The 24,453-nt window shown below is 41.6% G+C and overlaps 1 protein-coding gene across 2 annotated transcripts in view; it reads left to right on the forward strand.

The window, feature by feature from the left end:
* The window catches only part of RET (ret proto-oncogene), a 261,839-nt gene that overhangs the window by 214,628 nt on the left and 22,758 nt on the right, over positions 1 to 24,453 (forward strand). For both annotated transcript variants that reach the window (XM_085605146.1, XM_085605137.1), the window contains exons 11-17: positions 310 to 566; positions 1,321 to 1,468; positions 5,164 to 5,271; positions 8,361 to 8,575; positions 10,389 to 10,511; positions 18,181 to 18,251; positions 19,961 to 20,098. In XM_085605146.1, coding sequence (XP_085461272.1) covers positions 310 to 566; positions 1,321 to 1,468; positions 5,164 to 5,271; positions 8,361 to 8,575; positions 10,389 to 10,511; positions 18,181 to 18,251; positions 19,961 to 20,098 — 1,060 coding nt within the window. The remainder of the gene's footprint in view (positions 1 to 309; positions 567 to 1,320; positions 1,469 to 5,163; positions 5,272 to 8,360; positions 8,576 to 10,388; positions 10,512 to 18,180; positions 18,252 to 19,960; positions 20,099 to 24,453) is intronic.

A 24,453-nucleotide genomic window follows, 5' to 3' on the forward strand; every position in this document is an offset into this window, starting at 1 on the left:
TTGTGCATGTTTCAAAATGTATATTACTGATTCGTAAAATTTATTTGACGCACTATTTAGTTAAAGTTGATATTTATTAACGGGCCCATCAAATGTCTAAACTACAAATTCTCCTCTTAAATTCAGGGTGGTCAGTGGTACAGCAATATTAGCATGAACAGACTGTGCTAAACTGTATTACATGACAGTATGTGTGCAAAAAAAAGTGGTTTGTTATGCATGGGTAGACCCCTGTTCTCACTTGATTGGAATACACACAGGCATTCTTCCTACTTTTAATGATGATTGTTCCTATCTTTCTATGTGCAGAGCGATTGTGCGACGATATGTGTAAGACAGTGATTGCAGGAGGGGTCCTGCTGTCCTTCATCATCTCTGTTCTACTCTCCTCTTATTTCATCCACCGATATCACAAGAATTCACCCAAACCACCCATCGCCTCTGCCGAAATGACATTCAGGCGACCAGCACAGTCATACCCCATCAATTATTCATCTACTAACGTCCGCCGGCCTTCACTGGACTCCATGGAGAACCAGATCTCTGTTGACACATTTAAGATACCAGTGAGATTAATTTTCATTCTACAGAACGTTCACCCACAAAATAACAATTACTAGTTGTGTGTCTCAGCATAAACCTAAAAAGTGTAAAATCATTAGAATTCAAACACAATCACCAAGGGGAAAGTCTGTAAAAAAGATAGGTTTGAGGGGCAAAGCTGTCATCTCATTTTGGGGAAATTAATTTCAGGAAGATCATTGTAGGTGATGGTCTGTGGCTCATGTAAGGTTTAAATCAATGCTAAAATGCAACTGTATTTCTAAACATTTGAATTCATATCAGAGAGCTCTTTGACAACTTAATCGATTGCAATAGACAGTAGCACAACTTAATCAGTGTGCCTCCTTATGCTAAGGAAGCGGGATTATGTGTCATAGTTAAAAGGAAAGAGGCACGGGGCGGGTATGTATGGTATTGGTAAAAAGAAACACGTGGAATTTAGCTACAAATATCGTTAAATACATTGATAAAATACTAAATTGCAACTAAGAAAAGGATATTTTGATCATACAAGATTGAGTATGTCATGAATTAAAGAGCCTACTTAGCATATTGCACACATACAAATCTACAATTTAAGTGATCGCAATGAATTATAAACAGAAAGCTCCAAAATGAAATATTACATCTCAGACACATCTGAAGAATTCTAACAAGACTGTCTTTCAGGTAGTGACACTTCATTGGGTGCTCTTGCAAAGACCTCACCTACCAGTTTTGCTCTAAAAGTTTCCTATTTTTCTCCATTATAACCAGGAAGATCCAAAGTGGGAATTCCCCCGGAAGAATCTGGTGCTGGGAAAAACGCTGGGCGAAGGAGAATTTGGCAAAGTCGTGAAGGCTACCGCTTTTAGGCTAAAGGGAAAAGCTGGCTATACCACAGTGGCTGTTAAAATGCTGAAAGGTACTATGGCATGGCAAGCAGCGTAGACCCCTGTGTTTTCATCTGATATTGTAGAGGTGCACTTGCTAATAGGAACTTGTGAGCAATCATTATCAGTCCAATTGAGGGTGACCTTCGGTAGAAACATATGGAATACTACACTTACAATAACTCATAGGGCCAACACATAACTGTTGAAATTGGCTATGGAGCCGCAATTTTCCCTGAGATCCAGTCTATATTTATGAGGAGTCATATCAGAATCTGAGAATTTATATGACATTTGCATCTAAATTCTGGCAAATAGATATTTCAGTTTTATGAACCGCATCAGCAAATCAGCTAAGTAATCCTTGATTCAAGAAGATGAGTGCAAAGGACTTCTTGTTCTTATCTTGTTCCAAGATTTGATAGCTCTCTCCCACAGTACATGAATAATATTGATCATCTTTCTTTTTGACACACTCATAAGCTCAGCCTTTCATTTCCTCTATAATTGAGGTCGTAGAGCACTATGGCAAGTTTCCTCGTTTCTTTTATGATTCATTCTATTTAATGCATATCCAATGAATACACAGATTCATATTTAGATTCAGAGGATTTTTTTCGGCTGAAACACAGCCATAGAAGTATACATCAGCATAAAATAAGTTAAAAACCAATTCATTGCTCCATATTTACAAAAATGAAAATCACACATATGATAAAACACAAATGCATCAGATTATGCAAAAGTGCAAGTGCATTAAGCGATATCCAGAATACGCATCTTAGTGTGATTTTGCATATACACTTCATAATGAATCCACTACTATTGTACAAATTATTACGATAAGCAGAAATGTAATTCAGTTCAACATTGGGCCCTTAATTCATAGGTCACATATCAACTTTCAATCTCTATTTAAATAGTTTGCCAAACAGACACAGCTCGTGATTTACCTTTTGAGTGTCCCCCCTGCTATAGCCCTAGTTTCATAACATCCCTTGTTTACATAACACCTGCCTTTGTTTCCACTTTCAAATAATTTCCATCATGCTATATCAGAGTTTGCAAAGGAACACATTTTTGCATGTTGTCACTTAATCTTTATTCTCCATAAGAAGTTACAGAAGGAATTCGCATTTATCAGTAAATCAAACACATGATCAAATTAAGTAATGTTCTAATGTACAAAAAATCCTTGGGAAGGTCTTGGAAAAATATCCACACAATGCAGAATTAAAGCTGTGCTTCAAACCCAGTCTCATATTCCCAAACATAAAAAGCTCAGCTTGATAAAGTTGTGGGCTGAGTTAAGATACAGTTTCAAAAATGGAAGACAATTAAGACATTATATGTCAGAATGTTGTTGGTAAAAATATTATCTGACAGAAGTATGGTGCCTTGAATATCAATAATTTTAAAAATATTGAACTTCGGGTGTAGATTATAGTCATTGTTGCTCTCCAACTTAACACAGTTCATTTATTTAGAAGACCGCTCTTAAACACCATATCAGACAAGCCATCAAAACCCCAAAAATTGCAACATCAGAACTTTTCAGAATCGCGTATGAGATTAATGTAGATTAATCATACCACCCAACTATTATTCTTTAAAAAATATTTTAAAAATACTGAAGCAAATGTATGCCAGTCTTTTGAAGCAATTTTCTTGTGTGGTTTAAAAAAATCTTCTTCACTAATAGGCGCAAAAGTTTAAATCCATATCCTTTCTTATGGCTGAGATTGGGATGTTCTCAGAAAAGCTCCAACACACTGCCATAGTATAACATACCCTCTGTTTTATTTATTAACGTCTGTAATCAGAACAACAAAATCTGAGAGCAAAAAAGGACATAAGAAAGGACTTTGCTAAAAAGGCATATTTCTTTGGTTTTATAAACTAGCTACCATACATTTTATCAGTTCTCTGAAAAGTGTTCATTTTCTCCTAACCCATTGCCTGGGGTTTTAATTACATGATTCACTTGCTTGGAAAATCAAAAAGATGCATACCATAAGTGAGCTACATGCTCCAATTTGGTACCTACTATGCTCCTGTCAAAGATCAATCAAAGGGCACAGAAACCATAACTCTGGTCCTATATTTATTAATTACCAGTTGATTTTTAAAGCAATATTCTCTAGAATAGTTATGCTCAAGTTGGAGGCCCATAGCAGTTGTGTTTTCATCATACATGAGAGGGCTTAGCTCATTACGGTTGCTTATAATGTTATATATTATATGCCCCTGGTCGATTTGTCTGAGCTATTTCTCAATGAATGAATAAATATATGAATCAAAGACTCAGACCAAGGATTTTTGTCAAAGTATCCATTGTTGGGAATTCACAAAAAAAAACCTGCGTATGTACGGAAATCATTATACATCTTAGATTTACCTGTGCATGATGGGGTACCCTACACCCATCAATTAACTGCAGGTGGGCAAGTCATATTCTGGGTTATTTGAAATATCCAGTTCCACATTTTGCTCACCATATAGATAAGTTTTTTCCATCCACGTCGAAAACATTTATATTTATATGAGGAGATTTCTTTCTATTTAGTCCCCCTAAAATGTGGGATTTGAGAAACATTTGAAACCCATACTTGTTACAACCTATTGTGCATTAAGTGTAAGACTTTAAGAATGTTTATGATTGCCCACAAAATGCCAGCTTTATTGGTGTTAACAACATTTTTATTAGCCGACCCACCAAGACTCAAAGAAACTAACAATTTCCTTCTCCCTTCTTAACACAACCGTGCAGAAAATCCCAATTTTTGGTTAATTTTTTTCAAGACGTGTACAGATGCAACTATAAACATTTGGACACTGTGATTCTGTGGAACAGGATTGGCCATGAGCAGTCATAGATGACATTGTTTGTGCATCCAAATCAAACCTAGAAGTAAAATATGTTCTGAATTGAGCCTCTCAAGGCCAGTGCAAAAAATACTGAACAACAACGTGGCTTCCTTATTTTAGGCTGGTTTGTATTGCACTCCTTCCTTCCCTAGATGAAAGTAAAGTCATATTTTCAAATAGACCAATACTGTGGCTCTTAGAAAGATTGAAAGGATCATCAATTACTGAGCTTTCTCTCACAATGTTAATCTAGAGCCATGGTCAAAGTCAAATATGTTTGAAAGATCTACAAAGTTTGCATAAGAATACTCCTTCCTTATTTCACAATACTTATGTATTTTGAATTAGAGGACATTGTTTGTTTAGCATCAGCTATATGCCACTGTATGTGAATGTGACCTGCTGCACAGTGCTCTCAATTGCTTGAGACTTTACCCCTCATGCCACAATTCACTCAAACCACACTATTTTACATATCTGGAGAGAGGGGTCATTGTTGATCTCTTTGTTACCTGCTCTCAAAAAGACATGTCCTAAATTCCACACTGGCCACTAAGTTGTTCAACTAGAATATTATGAGTGCCACCCAGCTTGAATTTAGAAACAGAAGTGAAGTTAGCAGCAGTTGTTACAGTAGTCCTCCAGTGAGTAGTCATTTCCCAATATCTCAACATATTTCTAAATTGATTGAAAATTAGATTTCCAGAGCAGAGTCAAGTATACACTTTGTCCAAATGCACATGTGTAACTCGGTTGGAGGAGAAAACATCCCTTCCGCTTGGTAAATAATGTGTTCTCTCCAAGACTCCTATGCAATCCTCAACCCAGGAATGTTTTTTGTTTTTCATGTTTTCTACAGAGAATGCTTCCCATAGTGAGCTGAGAGACCTTCTATCCGAATTTACCCTCTTGAAGCAGGTCAACCACCCCCACGTCATCAAACTCTATGGAGCCTGCAGTCAAGATGGTAAGATTTTTCTTCATGATATGTGTTACTAAGGACTGCCCCAATAGAGTCACCACAATGGTATGGGGAACTAAAATAAACCCCAAATGCAAGTATTCATTAGTTAGGCAGGAAAACAAGATGTATTGTATTGTACTACAAGATGTATGTATTGTACATGTTGTATTGTACCTTAGAAGACCCAATGAAACATACTAAAGAGTTCCATTGATTAATGAGAGGCACTTAATAGACCTGTAAAAGTCCGATTATGAGATTGGGTTTCGTACAATTGAAGATTTCATAGAAGGCATTTAACAGTACTATTGAGAACCAAAAATGGTATGTATTAGTTAAGAGTGCCAGGGAAGGCTAAACAGAATATATTAAATTATACCTTGGAAGAACCAATATGGACTACCAAACAGTACCACAGACGTGACAATATGGGGTACTGAATGGTACCTTGAGGACAAAATAGTTCGCACAACACATAATTAAGGACGAAGGGGCCCACCCCTACCACCTTTTGCAAGGCTTGAAGACTGTCTGTCAGTCTGAGCAAAGGGCAGCCTGACAGACACACATTATGTTTGCATCAGGCAGCCAGGTGTTGTACATGCTCTAAATGTGCAGGCGCCTGGGAGCCTGAGCCAGACTTTGTGGGGCTGACCTTTCACAGCCAGGAGGGCTTCACCTGCTCAGCCCAGCACATCCCTATGTGGTTCTCCCCCTCCAGACAAGTGGGCAAATAACCAATAGACTTGGAACTGGGTGCTTCAGTTTTAAGCCCTGAAGTGTCCAGGGATGACTGTCAATTAGTGACGCCTCATCTCGGAGTGGAGTGGAGTCAGCAACTCTCACTGACCCCCATCCTATTAAGTGATGAGTGAAGGAAGGTCCTCCTCTCTTTTGCTGATCCGTGACATTGTCGGTCAATGAGAGAAACTGACAGGATTGTCTTGTTTTTCCTGCACGAGCGTCCAGCTCCTCCCACAACACCTCCTGCTGGACCTGCCATCATGGCGTGGAGCAGGAAGTACCTTTTTTAAATGTTTGGGTTTGGCATGCATGTATGAATGTATGTGTATTTGTGAATGTGTGCTGTGGCTGAGTGAGTTTGAGAATGTGTGTGCTCTTGTTGCCCGCCCCACTGCTCAGCCAATTTATGGGTCACACTGCACACTTGCAGATATGAAGCAGTACAGTGAAGATCCAGGATATAAACAGTTCAATAGCAAGCACAATATGACTCAATGAATAGTACAACAAGTATGGGCAGCATTATGATGTCTGGCGAAATTGTGTCCGCCCAACCCCGTAGCTGACTGGAACCGCCTGACGATAGATCAGCGGTTCCGACCACACAATTTGGATGCGGCCGCCCTATGGGTGTTCATAAACATCCATTTTACGATGGCAGCTTGTGCAGCCGGCAGAAAAGCCTACAGCACAAGCCACCATTGGCAAATTGATTCTTTTAAACATCCCAGCACCGAGTGACTGGTGGTGCAGGGATCTTTAGGGGGACATCATAGGTGCACCCCAGGTCTCATAGCGGAGGCCGTAGAGGGACAGGGGCCCTGCTAGGGGCCCCCAAAGTCACTTTCCGAAAGGCTGTCGGAAAGTGACATCATTATCCCAACGGCAGAACCGAGGCTGGCTCGCCGTCATTATGGATTATGGTTGTTTTCGACACTCTGATGGGCTGCTTGAATCCATCAGAAGCGCGGCAGACAGTTCCTACGCCCAGTGCCTCCGCCCGTCACATCGTAATGCGGTGGGTGACCCGCAATGGCAGATGTCGGGCAGACCGCAACCGGCGGTCGGTTGGTTGCGGTCCACCTGACATTGTAATCAGGCACTATGTTGTTTAGTGGCATTGAACAGTAAATTGAAGAACCAGAGTGAGTCTTAAACAGTACATTTTAGGTCCAAGATGAAGGCTTTATGGTATAAGATATGAAAATATATCTCCAAAACATAACAGAGGAAACAATAAAAATAAAAAAATAACAGAAATAATAAAATGATGCTTAGAGAAGTCAAAATTCTTTCATATTTTTTAGATTTCCTATCTATGCTTATCTAATGTTGGAATCTTCATAGCTCCTAATTTCATCCGACACCCAAGATCCTTTTTCTTAGGATGTCATTGCTCTGTAGATGGGCTTTAGCACTTGTGATCTATTTCTTCCTATATCTGGCTTCTCCCAGGTAGTTAGAATGAGAAACATAATTTAGATTTTCTCCTGCCTCATAGCACGCATTTTTGGGGAAACATCTTAGCAAACAAGAAAAATGTTCATTAAAGTGAGAAGATTGATGTTTTTAACCAAATATCAGTTACATATATCCTCACATGTTTGCCGATTCTAGCTCGGCAGATTTATCACTCCAATGAGAGTGGAATGAAGTCTGGGGAACTGGTTGATGATTTTTGATTTGAATTAAACAAATAAGTTGTTTGTTTCTAATTCCCAAAGTGATGGAAACAGGAGAAGGGCGGTCTGGTTGTCAAATGCGGATAATATAGTTTGTTTGAAATCATTTACTAAAGTATTAACCAAATCATTTTTCGGACAACACCAATGAAAAGTGAAAGTTTACAATATGAATTCCTCCAACCTTTCATGTAAACTATATTGTACATTTCGCTTTACTATTGAAAAAACGTGATATTGCATCTGAGTCAACCATGAGTTAAGCAGAGTCCCACTGGTGCTCAAAAGGGCAACTTGTGATTTTACTCAAAAGGCACTGTCACAGTTTCTGCCCTCGCGGACATTCTTTTTGCACCAACAATGACCGAATAATGAGCAGCTGAATTCCTCTAGTAAACTTCCGGTGGTATTTAGGCAACCTTCAAGCATGAATTGCTTCCCAACAAATCACAGTAAGGTGAACGTGGCAACTAGGGGACAGAACCTCTCAGAATATTTACATTCTCTAAAAAATTCTGCCCTTGTGCGATTGAATCCAAAAAAGTATTTGAGTACATTAGTGGCAAATGACCATCTACTTATGTTTTTGGGAAGTCTAAGAGGAAACAGCTACATAAGCTTATATATCCTGACAGGCTGCACAACTATTTGCTTTCTTTCCTATAGGACCTCTGTACCTGATTGTGGAGTACGCCAAGTATGGCTCCCTGCGCAGCTTCCTGAGAGAAAGCCGAAAAGTAGGACCGAGTTACATGAGCAACGATAGTAATCGCAACTCGAGCTACCTGGACAACCCAGACGAGAGGGCGCTGACAATGGGAGACCTCATTTCGTTTGCCTGGCAGATATCAAGAGGGATGCTCTATCTTGCAGAAATGAAGGTAACAGTGCTGTTATGCCATGAAGTAACATGATTTTATGTGTGGGACAGTGGTGGAGTTAATTTTGAGCGGGTTATAAAAATTATTTCAAAGGTTATCCTGGACCTTGTATTAAACCTGAATTTTATTTGTTGAGTTTATTTTGATGATTTGTGTTGTGGTTGCTTTCACACGGTGTCTTGGCAACACTTACTAAACATACTTCAGTGGAGTCACAGTCATAACTACACCAACTCCATGTGTAATCATTCTAAGCGGTGCAATGCAGAGATTAGCATAAGTGAGTATGACATAAAGTCAGCAACAAATTGAAACACTGTAAAAATCATTAGCTATAAAGAAGCAAATAAAAGTTGCACTTATGTGATGTCACACAGGAGTGCGACTACTTTAGGCAGCAATGTGAGACAGAATCAACAAGTTTTAGATTCTTAGGGTCTGATTTGTGAAGACACATCATGTCAGACGTTTGTGGGAACAAAGGATAATGTAAACAGTCCCCAATGATCGCTGCCCATGACTTTGAAAATCCTGAAGGATTCAAAAGTTCAGGATAACAGATTAAATTTCTGGAAAGCAGTGTAGGGCCATTCTTATTGAATGGGGATCCACCACACTATGTAACAAATTGATCAATATCTCCGGACTAGAAGCCATCATCTTAACTTTGTTTGGGTTCAGCCTCAGACAGTGGTCTCCTATCAAAGTGAAACTATCCAAAGACAGAAAAGCCAAAGAGACCTTCTCAAATATTAGATGAGGAGGAGATGTTAGAGCTATTGACATCCTGATGACACCTCAGGTCATGCTTTCAAATGATTTCTCTCGTGGCCTGGTGTAACATTTCATAAAATAAAGATGACTCTTCAGTTGCTGTGTCCAGATGTATGTTAATTCTTGGTAATCAAGTAATCAGGTACAGCATATAGATAGGGTAGTAATCCAGTCAAGTCTCCAGTAAGGCCCCAACGGGAGCAGCTGCCCTGCTGCTCAGCCTCCAAGATAACTGACAAATCAAATTACACAGATAGAACAGTACATGACATCACAGAGACTGGCTGAGCAGCAGACAACAAGACACTAAGAAAGGACAAAGAGGAAGGAAAGCAGGATGCAACACTTGGCTTAAGAATTAGTTAACAGTAGTGAGGGCTTGGCTATATATGGACACTCACAAAGAATAGGTCCTGCAGATGACATATGAGTACTCAATTGTGGTTTCTGATTCCTGCCATTCGGGACGGAGGAACTGGTTCAAGCACACTTACCCTTTTTTGTTCGACTCCCAAGAGGCAGCATCATGATTTCATTGTCAATAATATCAAATGCTGCCAAGAGGACTAATATCACAAGGGTTGAAACACAGCTTTGTCAATTACTAGAATAAAATCAATAGTTACGCAAACCATTGTGGTCTGTATACTAAACTTCTGCCCTGAAAAATTCTAGATCACTGTATAAGCGTAGGGCCATCTGACTGGTATTTAATTTGTGCATGAATATTGTCACTAAAATGGTCCCAAAACGTGGAAAATATAAAATGGTTGAACAAAAAATACTGAACAAGTAACCATTTGTTAAATGCATCAAAAAAATGCCCTTCTAGAAAAGTCACTATCAACGATAGTATTTTCTACCACCCTATGAGGCAAAAAGAAAAAAGATCCTGTTAATCTCATTGATGCCTATTAAGTCTATCTTACATGAGTGAGGTCAGACGAGAGAGCAGGTCCACCGTCTTTGCAATTCATGATGAAATCCAGTTTTATAGTCCTTCTCATGTCTTCCTTTCTGTTTGCTTCTCTTCTCCAAGCTGGTGCATCGGGATCTGGCTGCCAGGAATGTCCTGGTTGCTGAGGGTCGGAAGATGAAAATCTCTGACTTTGGTTTGTCGAGGGATGTCTATGAAGAAGATTCCTATGTCAAGAGAAGTAAGGTAAGTTGACCCGTGAATGGGGAACAGGGAGAAAATGTAATAACTTTTTTACTTCAAACAGTACACATGCATTCTACAAGCTCATTGACAGAAATAATCGCATAATTCATCTGACAAAAATATTGTGGCCTAAATATCATTTACAAAAAAACGCTCCATTTGGGTGTCAATTTTCTAATATTAACTGCAACAGGGTGATATTCTTGTAAAGTCATTTAGAGTCCATTATTTATGTCAGATAATATTTATAGAACGATATTCTGGTACCATACCATGTAACCCCAATTTGGGGTTCATTTCAATATGTTCTCTGAGGGCTGTCAATCATCTCCTTCATAGCATTGAGTGTCCACAGCTGCAACCTATGGAAGGAATGTCCTATTCTGATAGGACTGATGGTTTACCTTGTGGATTGCAGTTGTCAGAGGTGGGTGTTGACTTGAGGCAGAAAAGAGAAGGAGTGACATTCAGTGAGTGCTAGGTGAGAGTAAGGGAAGTGATGGGAGAGGCACTAGGAATAGAGAAAATGCGTGATAGGACAGGTGAGCTTTGACAGGAGGAGCTAGTAGTGACTGCAGGACATTTGCAGTAGAGGTGGGTATTGACTGAGAGGAGGATTGGGAAGTGGTGGAGGAAGAGGGTCATACACGAGTATTGGGTAGTGACAACAAAGGTGGAGACTGATGGGAGGTGGACATTGACAGGAGAGGTTGCTAGAGATGGAGGAGTCAGGCAGGCGTAGCAAGGGGTACAGTGACAGAAAATGTGGACACTAACAGGGGAGATGTATACCCATGGGGAGGTGGGCGCTGTGCAAAAGGGGATCACTGACTGCAGAGAGGGGCGGTTACAGGAGAGGTGTACAGTGAGGTTGTTAGTGACAGGAGAGTTGGATGCTGACTGTGTGAGGGCAGTGTCAGGAGAGGTAGATGCTGACGTGGGAGTGGCAGTGACAGGAGAGGTGGATGCTGACGTGGGAGTGGCAGTGACAGGAGACGTAGATGCAGATGTGGGAGTGGCAGTGACAGGAGAGGTGGATGCTGATGTGGGAGTGGCAGTGACAGGAGACGTGGATGCAGACGTGGGAGTGGCAGTGACAGGAGATGTGGATGCTGATGTGGGAGTGGCAGTGACAGGAGAGGTGTATGCAGACGTGGGAGTGGCAGTGACAGAAGAGGTGGATGCTGATGTGGGAGTGGCAGGTGAGGTGGATGCAGACGTGGGAGTGGCAGTGACAGGAGAGGTGGATGCTGACAGCGGGAGTGGCAGGGACAGTAGAGGTGGATGCTGGCAGAGGGAGGGGCAGTGACAGTGGAGGTAGATGCTGGCAGAGGGAGGGGCAGTGGGAGGACAGAGGTGGACATTGATAGAGAAAATGGACACTGACCAGGAAAAGGTCAGTAATGAGCACCTGATACAAGAATAGTGTGCCCTGAGTGTTATCTGACCAAAATATTCTGACCTAAATATTTTTTACAAAAATACTGCCCTGGTTGAGTTGACAATAGAAAATCCACCCTGAATGGAGCATTATTGTTGTTAACAATATGTAGCCCAAGATGTTTATGTCAGACAGTATTTTTGTTATTGATATTCTCAAATTCAACTGTGATGCGAGAGTTGGACTGTATAGAGTATCTGGACAGTGATGGGAGAGGTGGACCGTATAGAGTATCTGGACAGTGATGGAAGAGGTGGACCGTATAGAGTATCTGGACAATGATGGGAGAGGTGCGCTCTGACGAAAAAGCTGGACAATAGCATGTGAGGTGGACATTTACTGGAGAAGTTAAAGGTGATGGGGAAAGGTGGACAGTTACTTGTTACAAAGGCAGTGAGAAACATCTGAGCGGTGATTTAGGCAGTGACGGGAGCTGTGCCATGATTCTTGCTGAGGCAGAGGCAGTGGCTGGAGGGAGGGCACTGAGTCCAATGAGAAGAAAAGACAATGCGCTGTCTCCCTAGTGCCGCAGAGCAATCTCCACTGGGACAGCATTTGTCATTACATCACTGTCCGGAATCCCCATCCACTAAAGTTTGAGGGGGGCAGACACAAGAATATTTTCCAGAGGAGCTTGGCACTATAAAGTTTGTAGACTACTACTGCAGAATCATTCCAGTGCTTGCTCCCATGACCAGCTCCTGGTAGTAATACCACTAAAAACAACAGCACGTAAACCATTCCTCCTACATATTCAGTACTGCTGCCAAACTTTTCAACATTGTTTGTGGGATGCCCAGTTTTAACTTTCTTCGTTGCAACTCAGCATTGCATACACATCCCCAGCATACTTGCTAGGCTGTTTGCCAAGAAGTCTATTCATTTTCTTCCTCCTTGTGAGTCTCACATGACAGTTGTTTGGAAATAATCTATTATTATTCTGCAGGCGTGCTTTCTCTGCAGTTGCCCAGTCAAAACTTGTGCTGTTAGATGTCTAAACTCTATGGAAGTTTCACGAGGTCGAAATCGTTTGAGCATATTTTTACCACATTAAGAGAAAAAGCTGATATCAAATGAATGTATCAATTTTCTAAGAAAAAAAAGGCAACAGTGTCTACTTTCCAAAATCTTCCTGGTTATTTTAAAGGCGAATTAGATCTTTACTTTAACACATTCAAAGATATATTCGTTTTTGAAAGACTACGAATCTATTTGATTACAGAAATAGCAAGTTTAGGTGAAAAGGATCATTCGACAAGGCCAACTGGGTGTTCATCGAAAGGTTTGCATTCTCCAAGCTGGACAGGAACATATTCAAAACAAGTTGAGAATGTTCAGAACATTCTGGGCTCTAAGGGATATTATGAAAAAAGCAATTAGTCTACAGGTAGGCACACATACATTTGCAATTGCTTCAAATGGCACACTTGGATACTTATGAGTTAAAATGTGGTGACGTCTTTTTGGTTTGATGTAGTTGCTCACAGAAGAATGGGAGGGGAGTCGAGGGGCAATTGTTAGTTTCCTGCAAAAATACGTGTTTAGTGTGCCGTTGGTTTTGCCTTTTACAATCTACGGCTTTAAATCGTACCACCTTTAGAACATGGCCAGCATATTGGCTGCAGAGGGCTCCATATTGCGAACAACGCCCACAATATGTCAGCTATCGCTAGCTTCAAGCCAGATTTAGACCAAGGTTATCAAATATGCCCACACTGTGCAAGAAATTACGACTTTTTTGCCACAGCCAGAATTATGCCAGGTATAAGCTCTATAATGCCAAGTAGTCCTACATTGTATCAGAAGTGGCTAGAAGGAAGTAAGATATGGGTACTATTAATTCATGAATGCCACATTCTGCTTAAAATAGCCACAGTTAAGCTGAGACTAGAATTATAGTGGTAATGGGCCTTATCATGCAAAGGATGCTCACAGTATGGCCCAGCGATGGGCCATACAACATGAGAGATTCCCACTTATGGCACAGTGGGCCACGGGATATCAAGAGTGGCCCAAGATGCCGGGGTCACCAAAAAGGATAAAAGACACACAGACGCGGAAGGACAAGCATGTGTAGACACAGCACAGACACATTCAAGCACATCCTTCTACCCAGTGCTGGTAAAGGAAAAATAATTATTTTGGATCCCATATATTAAGCATGGGGGGCTGGAGAGTGGCAGCACAAAGGGTGCGTAGTGACAAGGGGCAGGCAGCATCATGTGGGGCAGAGATTAGAAGTCAATTTATACATTAATTTTTTAGAAAGTGTGACCTCCTTTCCTCAGCAAGGTAATTGGCTGCATGGATAATTGTGATCGTATAGCTGTTCTGGGTTATGTAAGTGGTGGAAAACAGACTTTTAAAATAGTTTATAGGGTTAAGGCACCTTCTGCAGAGATCTTTGAGTACCCAGCAAATTCCGGGGTATAATTACAGAAGCATAACGATTGGTTAATGCATTTGCTTAAAAGATCTTTGTGCGTCTAGTCACAGATTGGATTAAACAAGAAATAGTATGAAGGTTAATGTACCTGTTGCACAGCACAACATGTAACTTGAAGGTGGCAGATTTGTAGGTCTCATGTAACAATTGTTAGTAAAATAGCTTAGTGACATAGTGTATTATGCCCCAGCACTAAGGCGTTTCATGCATACTGCAAGGCTTTAGGATTACAACTTTTTCTCATTATTTTATTATTCTGTTGTTGGTCAAAATCATTCCTTTGATTTTGATTTTATATTTATATAGTGTGGACCAATGCCTGGAGGGGTCTAGGCTCGGAAACCTGAAAGGCAATTGCTAGAAAAGAAGAAGCAAATGAGTCTTTAACTGGGTAAAAAGCCAGGTCTTAAGGGTCTCCCTGAATGAGAGCAGATCTGAAGGATTTTTTTAAAGGGTGGGAAGAAAGTTCCAAAATTTTGATGTGGTGGTAGCAACACTTTTGCCATCCCAGTTTGAAAGCCGGAATCTAGGGACCTCAACCAGATTTCGGGTGGAAGACCGGAGGTTTCTTGGTGGATCATACCAGTGGAACTGGTGTATTTGATATTCTGGCTCAGATTTATGTAAGGCCCTGAAGGTGATGCATAAAGCTTTAAAATCAATCCTTTTCTTCGTGGGGAGCCAATGAAGAGAGATAAGAGCTTGTTTGTCAGAATGATGTCTGAGAATCCCCAACAAGAGTCAGGGCCACCACGTTCTGGAGAACCTGCAGCTTGCCAAGAAGACCTTTCTGTAGACTAACAAAGAGAGCATTACAGTAGTCCAATTTAAAAAAAGGATGAGAGCAGAAACAACTGGTTTTGGAGCTCATGAGGTATAAATGGAAAGATTTTCCTGAGCATTTTTAATGTATAGAAAGTGAACGAGGTAATAGTGCTTCCCCGATGTTTAAAGGATAAAGCTGTGTCGACGATTACTACCAAATTCTTTATTTGAGCAACTGGAGTGGGGAGCAAACCGAGTTCCTGAAGCCACCACTCAGGTGACCAAAAGGAGATGTTAGATCCAAAAAGCTGTACCTCGGTCTTACCGGAGTTTAATTTCAGGCAATTCTCTCTCATCCACTTGTTAACCTGTTGCATACAGTTTTGAAACCTTGACGCTGTGTCCTGAATATTGTTGGTCACTGAGACAATGATCTGAATGTCGTGAGCATAGGACACCATGGCAAAGTCAAAAGATTTGATAAGACCTGCCAGGAGAGTGACATATAGATTGAAAGGAGAGGGGCTGAGCGAAGAGCCCTGTGGAACACCACAAGGAAGCTGGAAGGATTGAGATGCATAATTGCCCAGTTCCAAAAATTGGTCTCGTTCAGCTAAAAAGGAGTTCAAGAGAGAAAAAGCTGAACCATCATTGCCTAAAGTTTGGAGATGACTTCTCAATAAACTGTGATCCACAGAGTCGAACACTGCAGAGAGGTCTAAGAAGTAGTGTAGCATTCTCTCCACCATCCAGCATGCGTCTGACATCTTCAGTAGCGGTAATCAGGGCCAGATCCGTACTGTGCTCACTCCTGAATCGATACTGTGTAGAATCCAGGAGATAGTTATTATTAATGAAGGTCATCAGTTCTTGATTTATTAATTTTTTTAGGATTTATGTTGGCTAGGGTATGCAGGAGATTGGGCAATAATTACTGGGATCCAGAGCATCCAGACTGGGTTTTTTCAAAAGGGGAAGAATGGAAGTTTTTTTCCACCGTGTAGGGAATACTCCGGTCTTAAAAATAAGATTAAACATGTCAGTGAGATGCTGTGTTATAAGATGTGAGGCCAATGTATTATTCTTGATAGGCAACTGGAGAACCGGATTGCGCTTTGATGAGAAGTTTATAGACCTGCTTGCAAGTAGCAGGTTGAAAAGCGGTAACGGTGGATGAGTTGGTTTCCGATTATCCCGTAATGAATGTCTGGCTACTAGCACCCCAATTACCACCTAAAGAGGGGCTGCAGTTTTCAACAGACTGGTTCATATAGAACGTGTCACAGAGACATTCTCCCTCAGCGCGGCCGCTGCAGGTATGAGTGGTGTTGCGGTGGGGCCGGGTGGCGGGGATTTCAAGAGATGACCACGAGGGAAAATTAAATAAATACTTAATTTTCCCTTGTGGTCGTCTCTCGAAATCCCCCCTCACCTGGCCCCACTGCCCCACCGCTATTACCTGCAGCGGCCGCGGCTGTTCTCACTACTGACTCAACTCAAATTTCCATCAGACCTGGTGCGACTGAGCAATAGTTCCTCTGCTCTGTCAGGATTCCAGAATATTCATTTTTATCATCGATAGTTACCAGCAACCTAAGTAGCTAAACTAATTATTCTGAATTAAAATTATCACATTCTCACCTTCAGACCTCAACTGTGCTGGTTCATCATAGTTAAACAGGTGCGACAGAGAGTTCTCTGCTTGAGTTTAAAAGCAACCAAAGGGTAAACATAACAAAAACGTATTAGGCATCTTTCCATTGCACCAACCTGCCCCACGCCGAGGTTGGTACGCAAACCACACATTTTTCACCCTAAAATAGCGCCTGTCCAGGTTTGGTGTCAGATCGGTAAAAGTGTCAGGAGTGAAGCAATGGAGCAGTTTCCCAAAAGACCTGATCACAGCCAGCGTCACCAGTTCAAAGTGTGATCTAAAACAACTCCTGCTCAAGTGCCAAACATGAGCATTATGGTGGCTTGTGCTGACCCCTTCCAAACCCTGCGTTAGGAATTCCCGTTTCTCCTTCCCTGCACTGCTACTTTATTATGTGTTATGTTGCATGTCTTGTAACTCTGTTCCATTGATCTATATTCTAGCTTGCTTAATTTCCAGTGTTTCTGCACCACCTACATTATCTTCATAGCTTGTTTGTTATCTTTTGTTTGCTTCTTTTATTGTTGTTTGATGCCTACCTTTGGTCTGTGCATTACAAATTAAAACAATAGAATGCACTATAGTACTTGCTGCAGTTCCCAGAGTCAAAAGGTCCAGAGCAGGAGGCAGGTCCTTCACGCTCAACGCTGCTAAATTATGGAACTCCCTTCCCTTCTCACTAAGGTCCAACCCTATTCTCTCGTCCTTCCGTAAAGAGTTAAAAACATTCCTCTTCAGAAATTAGTTCCCCCCCTGGATCTCTTCCCCCGTCTCTCAGAGTTCTATTCCCTCTACTTAGCGCTTGGACGCCCTCGGGCAGTAGCCGCGCTTTACAAAACCCCTTGACTTCACTTCACTACTCCTGCTTGACTAGCTTAAATATAAACTCTTTCCTAGTAACATTCAGATTGTTTCCTTCTTGATGTCTTTAGCCCCTGGATAAGGGAGCATCATGACTTTCTGCCCATCAATGTACAGATCTGCCATTCACTTCATGACTGTAAGGTCTGTCTGTGAAGTGTGTCACAATAAGCAAAGTGTAGACTTCACTTTCTATTCTCATAGAGGAACCTAGAACCCTGCAAAAAAGTGTGATATGCTCAAAGTGCAGTAAGGGTGAGGAGAATTACGGGTGCGCTGGGATTTCATCTAAGGATGAGCATCAAAATCTCCCTTAGTAGGGCAAGAAGAGGGCAAGAGATGAAAAAGGACAGACCATACGAGTATTTATTAATATGCAGAGTGTTTCTCCATAAAACAAAATGTATATTGTGGTTGGTGGGGTGAGAGGGTCTGGGTAAGTGTTGCATGCACGCTGTCACCAATACTAACCCTGCCTCTTTGACTTCTTCCTCCCCGGCAGGGCCGCATTCCAGTGAAGTGGATGGCGATTGAGTCCCTGTTTGACCACATCTACACAACACAGAGCGATGTGTAAGTGTCTCACTTGCCAAACGTACGACAAAATGTTTCATTTTGGATTGTAGAGTCCAAAATCCAGAAGAATCCGCAGAACATCTGCAAAGGAATTGATTCAGACAGCACCATGCTACCTTTAACCTGGACCGGAGGCTCCTGCACCGTCTGAGAAGATGTGCTCGTATTAAAGGCTTTACAGCATACATTATAAAACGGTTCTAAGGGGGTATCAGTGTTGCTCTCTTTTATGCAGTACGATAATACCCTTTGTTGCAATTAGCACTACTTAACAAAATGACTGAAAAATTAAATGAAAGGTACAATTGTATGTTCCACCCAAGCAACAAACTGCTTTAATAATACCCTTCTTCCGCATCACCAACCACCTCTAACCCTTAGCAGAGCAAGAGCTGGATGAGAATTGGAACCATTTTAAGCCCGTTCTCCAAAAATTCGAGATCTGTATGCCTGGGAAAGAAAATTCCAGAATGGTGATTTGGAATTCCATTTGGAGTGGCTAATTTGCTAGCAACAGAAAATGCACTATCGCTCCACAGATCCAAATTTTTTGTATTTAAGTTCACGTTTGGAACTGGCCAAACCTTAAGAAAAAGCACCACAGACTAAATGGGCGGTTCTGTTGGCGGGTGTGGTGATAGCATAAACAGATACAAGCTGAGTGGAGCATGCCTTTGGATAACACTTTCAGGATTAGTGTAATGGTGCTTAGTTGGGCCCAGAGCTGAACCTGGCCACCATGGATTCTTTCTCTCTCCTTATCTCTCCCTCTCTGATCAATTGCTCTCTCGCCATCCATCTCTCACCATCGTTCTCTCCAGCTTGATGCCTCCCCGTGCCTGCTGCAGTTAATCTCGAGGAGTTAGGTAAAGTGAACGTGGCACCAGGAGAGGCCCTGGGCTTTCAAAATCCGGCCTCCATTGGCTCCTGCCCACCAGAGAAATGTCAGATAAAATAAAAAGCAAGTCCAGGCCTGGTCTCAGGTTTTGAAACTCCATTGAGATGACCCCGATTGCTCGTGTGCCTATGCATTTCACCACCCACGTATTGCGTATTTGCAAAACTTGGGAGCTGCCGCTCCTTTCAGTCCAAGTTGCCAAAAAATACCTCCCTGTATTCCCTTTGTTCCCCTGCGGTCCATCTGCTCTCCTTTCATTCGATAACCCTTCCTTCTGCCCTTCACTCATTTCGTCACACTATTCCTATCTTCTTCCTCGCGTACTTCTACCTTCCCTTCTGCCGCTCCACTCTCCCTTCAGCACTCTCTCCTTTCTTTCTTATTTTAGTTGCTTTCTCCTGTGTATTCCTTTCACTTTTTTTCCTTCTGACCATCTTCCCTTACTTCCTTTCATCCTTCCATGTATCCTTCTTCCCCTTTCCTTCATTCCCAATGCGCTCCAATCATTTGCACCTCCCTCACTCGTTCCTTCCTTCTGGTCTGTCTTCACTTAATTTCTATCTTTCCTCCCCACTCATTTATACCACGGCCGTCCCTTCGCATCCCCCCTGCACTGTTCATTAGTCATCTTTCTTTTGACCATTTTGAAGGCCATACAGTTTGCTTTGCAGCCGTTCTTCTGGTAGCCCCATCACAGATTTATTTTGGGGAGAAGCTTCTGAAAGTGAAAAATGTGATCAGAATACAATGGATGCCATCCTGTCGCAAACTTTTAATCCTATGTGACTCCATTTCTCATTGCTTACAGCTGGTCCTTTGGCATTCTTCTGTGGGAGATCGTAACCCTAGGAGGGAACCCTTACCCGGGCATTGCTCCAGAAAGACTTTTCAACCTCCTGAAAACTGGCTACAGGATGGAGAGGCCAGAAAACTGCAGCGAAGAAATGTAAGCCTATGTGGATGTGCAGGACTAAAGTTTTTTTTTATTTATGAACTGTTTGTGGTTAGCGGTTGGGTGTAAGCACTGATATACTTTTTGGGGTTATGAAAAGCCCCTCCTTAGCGCTGAGCTTTTAATTCTTTCTGCTTCAGACCTTGGCGAAAGAATGCAGTGATGACGTGTGACAATTTGATTGCAAGTATCAACATATGTACAATTCCAGAGTGCCCTGCAAGCTGCCGACCATTTAACGGTTTGTCATTTTTTAGAAAAAATCCTTGCATAAGTACCAACTTTGGACCTACATCAGCACATTGAAAGCAGTCAACCCCAGGGTTTCATCATGGCACGGCTTTGAGAATTTGCTCTTATGGATGTCTGCACACCACAGAATTCTGTTAGTGGACGTAAGAGTAGCGGCCATGTTGAATATTTTGGACAATTACCCACCTTCAGTGGTGTTGACCAGTGTTGGCTGCCACGAAACAGAAGGGACAGGCAGTGGGGGGGGGGGGGGGGGGGGGGGGTAGAAAAAAAAGAAAAATTAACCTGCCGCCTCTCTTCTGTCCTCTTCAGTCGAAGCACAGCAGCTCACAGGCTCCCAGACTCCCCTAAGCCAATCATGAGCTTCTGCCATGCTGGTAATTCTATTGCCAACAATACAGCAGCATCGTGATTAGTCTGAGGCGTCCAAGTTCACCGCTCAGACAGGGACTGGGCGCCTGGGACTATTCTCCCCCTGGCTGTGCAACACAGCCGGGTGGAGAAATTCTAAGTGTGCATGTCTGTTTGGCCGGCCCAAGATGGCCGGCCAAATAATCATGCGCGCTTAGAGCGTGCCCACCAGTCCCCCCCTGCTCTGGACATCCCAGCCCCTCCCTGCACCTAAAATGAATAAAAACTGAGCCAGTTGGGAAAAATACAATGATAATAACAATGTGTTAGCATCATTATATTTCCCCTTTTTGCACCGCTCAGAGAGCAGTGGGGCAGTGCTCCTCCGCCTTAGCAGAGGAGCCACCACTGGTGTTGCCCACATCCTAATTCTTCCTCAGACAGATGTGACTGGAGACTTCATGACAAAGTAAGCACTGGTGCATCCTTTTTCATGCAGAAGCCCAGATTTAATGTTCTATTGCACTAGCTCTTGCATAACGCTATGCGACATGTTGCAAAGTAGCACAAACAGAGAGTAATGATCAACTTTCTAGCGCTAAAGTGTTGTAGCCTCGAAAGTTGGTGCAATTGCAGCTACAAAAATGCTTTGCATTGTGGAGCAGCAAGCCCCTGTAATGTAGGTAATGAGGGTACAGAATGAGGCTACAATAGCACAAGAACCTGTAAGATTTAATGTAAAGCAAGACTTACTAAATTAACGTAACCTGTTTTACATCAGAACTTGAAATGGAAGGAACCAGGATCAAACAACAGCCAAGTAGGATATTGCATGCTTCAGAGGGCTGATTGTCACCACTTTGAACTTTCTTCTGGGGGGGGTGTACTTAGTTGACCTTGAGCCATAGTACAATGCTTAAGGAACAAGGGTCCCTTGGTTAATTGATAAGCAACACTGCTCTGAAGAAAATAATAATATCCAGGAATTATCCAATTGGACGTGTAGTAAGCATTTTATTCCAAATTACACAGTAAAATATAGAAGATCAACCCCGCTGGGGTAATCATAACCAAGTGTTAAATAAACAGGCAAAGAACATTTGGTGACCATCAATAATGTACACAATAACGGTCACTTATTCATAAAACAGAACACTACTGCACCCAGAAGTCGTATATATATATTTAGAGGGTCAGAGTGTTTTTAGGTCGACGATGTTTCGATCTATTATTAATGCAGGATTATCATCAGGACAATGAAAATATATGTCTGATTACATCATTTAAATGCCGAAAATATGAATAAATTCACACAGTCAACTGAGTAAAACAGAGAGAATACCAGGTGAATCATTCCAAGTAATTCCAAGGAACATTTAAACAACCACCCACGATACGGAGGAGGCAATCAAGAAATCTCAAAGCGCCATAATGTAAGGCCCAAAGTTATACAATCTGTTCAATCCGAAAATGGGGCATTGCCATTGCCCCAGTGCCATGTAGCCAGGAAGGACTGACCACAAAAGTACACTTTGCGATCGTTTGTATGTTCTTTGGAATTACTTGGACTTTCCTTGGTCCCTATTGATTCTTGGGTTTCCCTTGTGTTTACTAATACTATATAGTGCAATGCATAGCATCATGATAAATGGACTTTTTGTGTGAGTGGTATGAATGACAATATAAGTGCATGTTTCTTGAGGAAACATCATGCAGCTCAAATTGTTATCATTCATGCTACACAGCGCTGTTGATTTTCAGGCAGTGCAGCATTGCTTGACTGTCAGTATATTTAGGCCCCCCTACCATCTAACCAACATCTTGTGCAGAGTGCCACACTATCTCCATTTACAGTCAATGCCTATAAAAAATTCAATGTGCAATGCTTGGGGTTACAAAGTGTGGCATATGATTTAGATCTAGCATTTACAAAATTCAACTGATTACCCCAACTCCAGATATGAAGATGGGCAATTAAAGAACTGAAGAAGACAAAAAGCATATGGTGCTGACACAAATACCATATCCCTTACCCTACCCTATCCCTTATACAACATAACAGTCTTGTAGAGCAAAGCGTTGGAATGGCTCACGTAGAGCACAAAAATAATTCCCATAATCAACAATAACTAGAAAAACACTAATCCTTGTACGTGGAGCAGCCTGCTGCCCAGCCTACATTAATGCCTTGCCAGGGTTAGTAAGTGTTACATAATGCAAATACAATCTATAACACACACTAAAAACAATGCCATAACGCTCAGCAGTCAAAAAGTCAATTATAGTTCATACAGGCTGCTTAATAATTCCCTTTTACCGCTTGGCAGTCTTACACTCACGCAAGACAAAACTGCTAAGGGTCATATTCCTCATCCAGTACTGGACCAGTCCACAGCAATAAACCACCCATTACTGTCTTATTAGGCGTTGAATAACTAAAGAGATTGCCTACATGCCGCTGGCCATTGGGGGACTCTAATTTAGTTCACCACTGCAGGTACCAACTAACTACATACTACAGCCACTTCTTGAGATCTCACAATGACAATCAGATTTGGGATGATATGAATAAAGTCGACTCCAGCAGATCTCTTCACCGCTTCTCCCATTATTCTATGCCTGCTCAGGACCGCAACCATTAAACAAAATGTCTCATAATAGATTGCCGAGGGCAGTAACCAGCTATGTGGACCATGAGCATAAGAAATACCAGAAAAGTAGAGCTGCTCAAAGCTGCCAGCTTACAGAAAACCATCAACTTTGTGCCTATCTCTTACACTTCTTCATCCATCACACTGTTAAGCACTGCATACTATAATGCATTATTGCACTTAGGTGGTCATCACGCACAACATGGAAACATTTCCCACACAGAATCAAAACAAAGAAAATATACTTCCAACCAAACATGCTGCAGAGTGTAGTGTGCTCCCCTTGTTTGCAGGCGTTTCAGAGTCCCGCTTAGGGATAGTAAGTGCTCTATAAATGTTACAATACAATATGCACTATCTTTCCCCTGGACATCACTAAATGGTTGCTTAACGAACAAACTTTGGCAAAACCAATTGGACAGGTCTTTAAATGCTGCTCTGCATTGGCAAAAAGAAAAAAAGAATGTTTTCTGAAGTGAAACAGTATTGGCAAAAAAAAATAAACAGAACAGTGTATATACAAGGAAACATTATCACACATGTGTAAATGCGTTATGACACTATGCCAGCCAAAGTACCACCACACATCAAAATACATGCATCACCACACTGGCGCACACATGTATTGTGATGTAGTGATCCATTTCTTTTTTCATTTAATTTTCCTTTCCAAGATGTCAGGTAACCATCTTGGAGCACTAAATTAAAAAAAAAAAATTAATTGCACCAAGGTGCATTTTTTCCAAAAAGGAAAAGCCTGCGAGCACCTTGGTTTTCGCTAACAGACATAGAAAAGTGTGAGTTGAAATAATGCCATATATGGTAACTGGCCAATGAAACCAGACCACTGTATGTGGTAAAGGCCAGTGAAAATAATGTCATTGGTATCAACTGGAAAGTTCACATCACCTCAGTAAAAATATTTTTGTATACTTGCAATAGTGATCTCAAAACCACGCCCATTGTTTAGAGAGCATTGTGACCAAGTGCACCTCTAGTGCACTCTGAAAATATCCTACCATGTTACAAATCACTCTCATCACTCCTCAGCAGTGCTGGCAAACTACCCCACTCAAAGTAAGTTCATACATTATA

This window comes from Triturus cristatus, chromosome 1_2 (assembly GCF_964204655.1).
Source record: "Triturus cristatus chromosome 1_2, aTriCri1.1, whole genome shotgun sequence".
NCBI classification, from domain to species: Eukaryota; Metazoa; Chordata; class Amphibia; order Caudata; family Salamandridae; genus Triturus; species Triturus cristatus.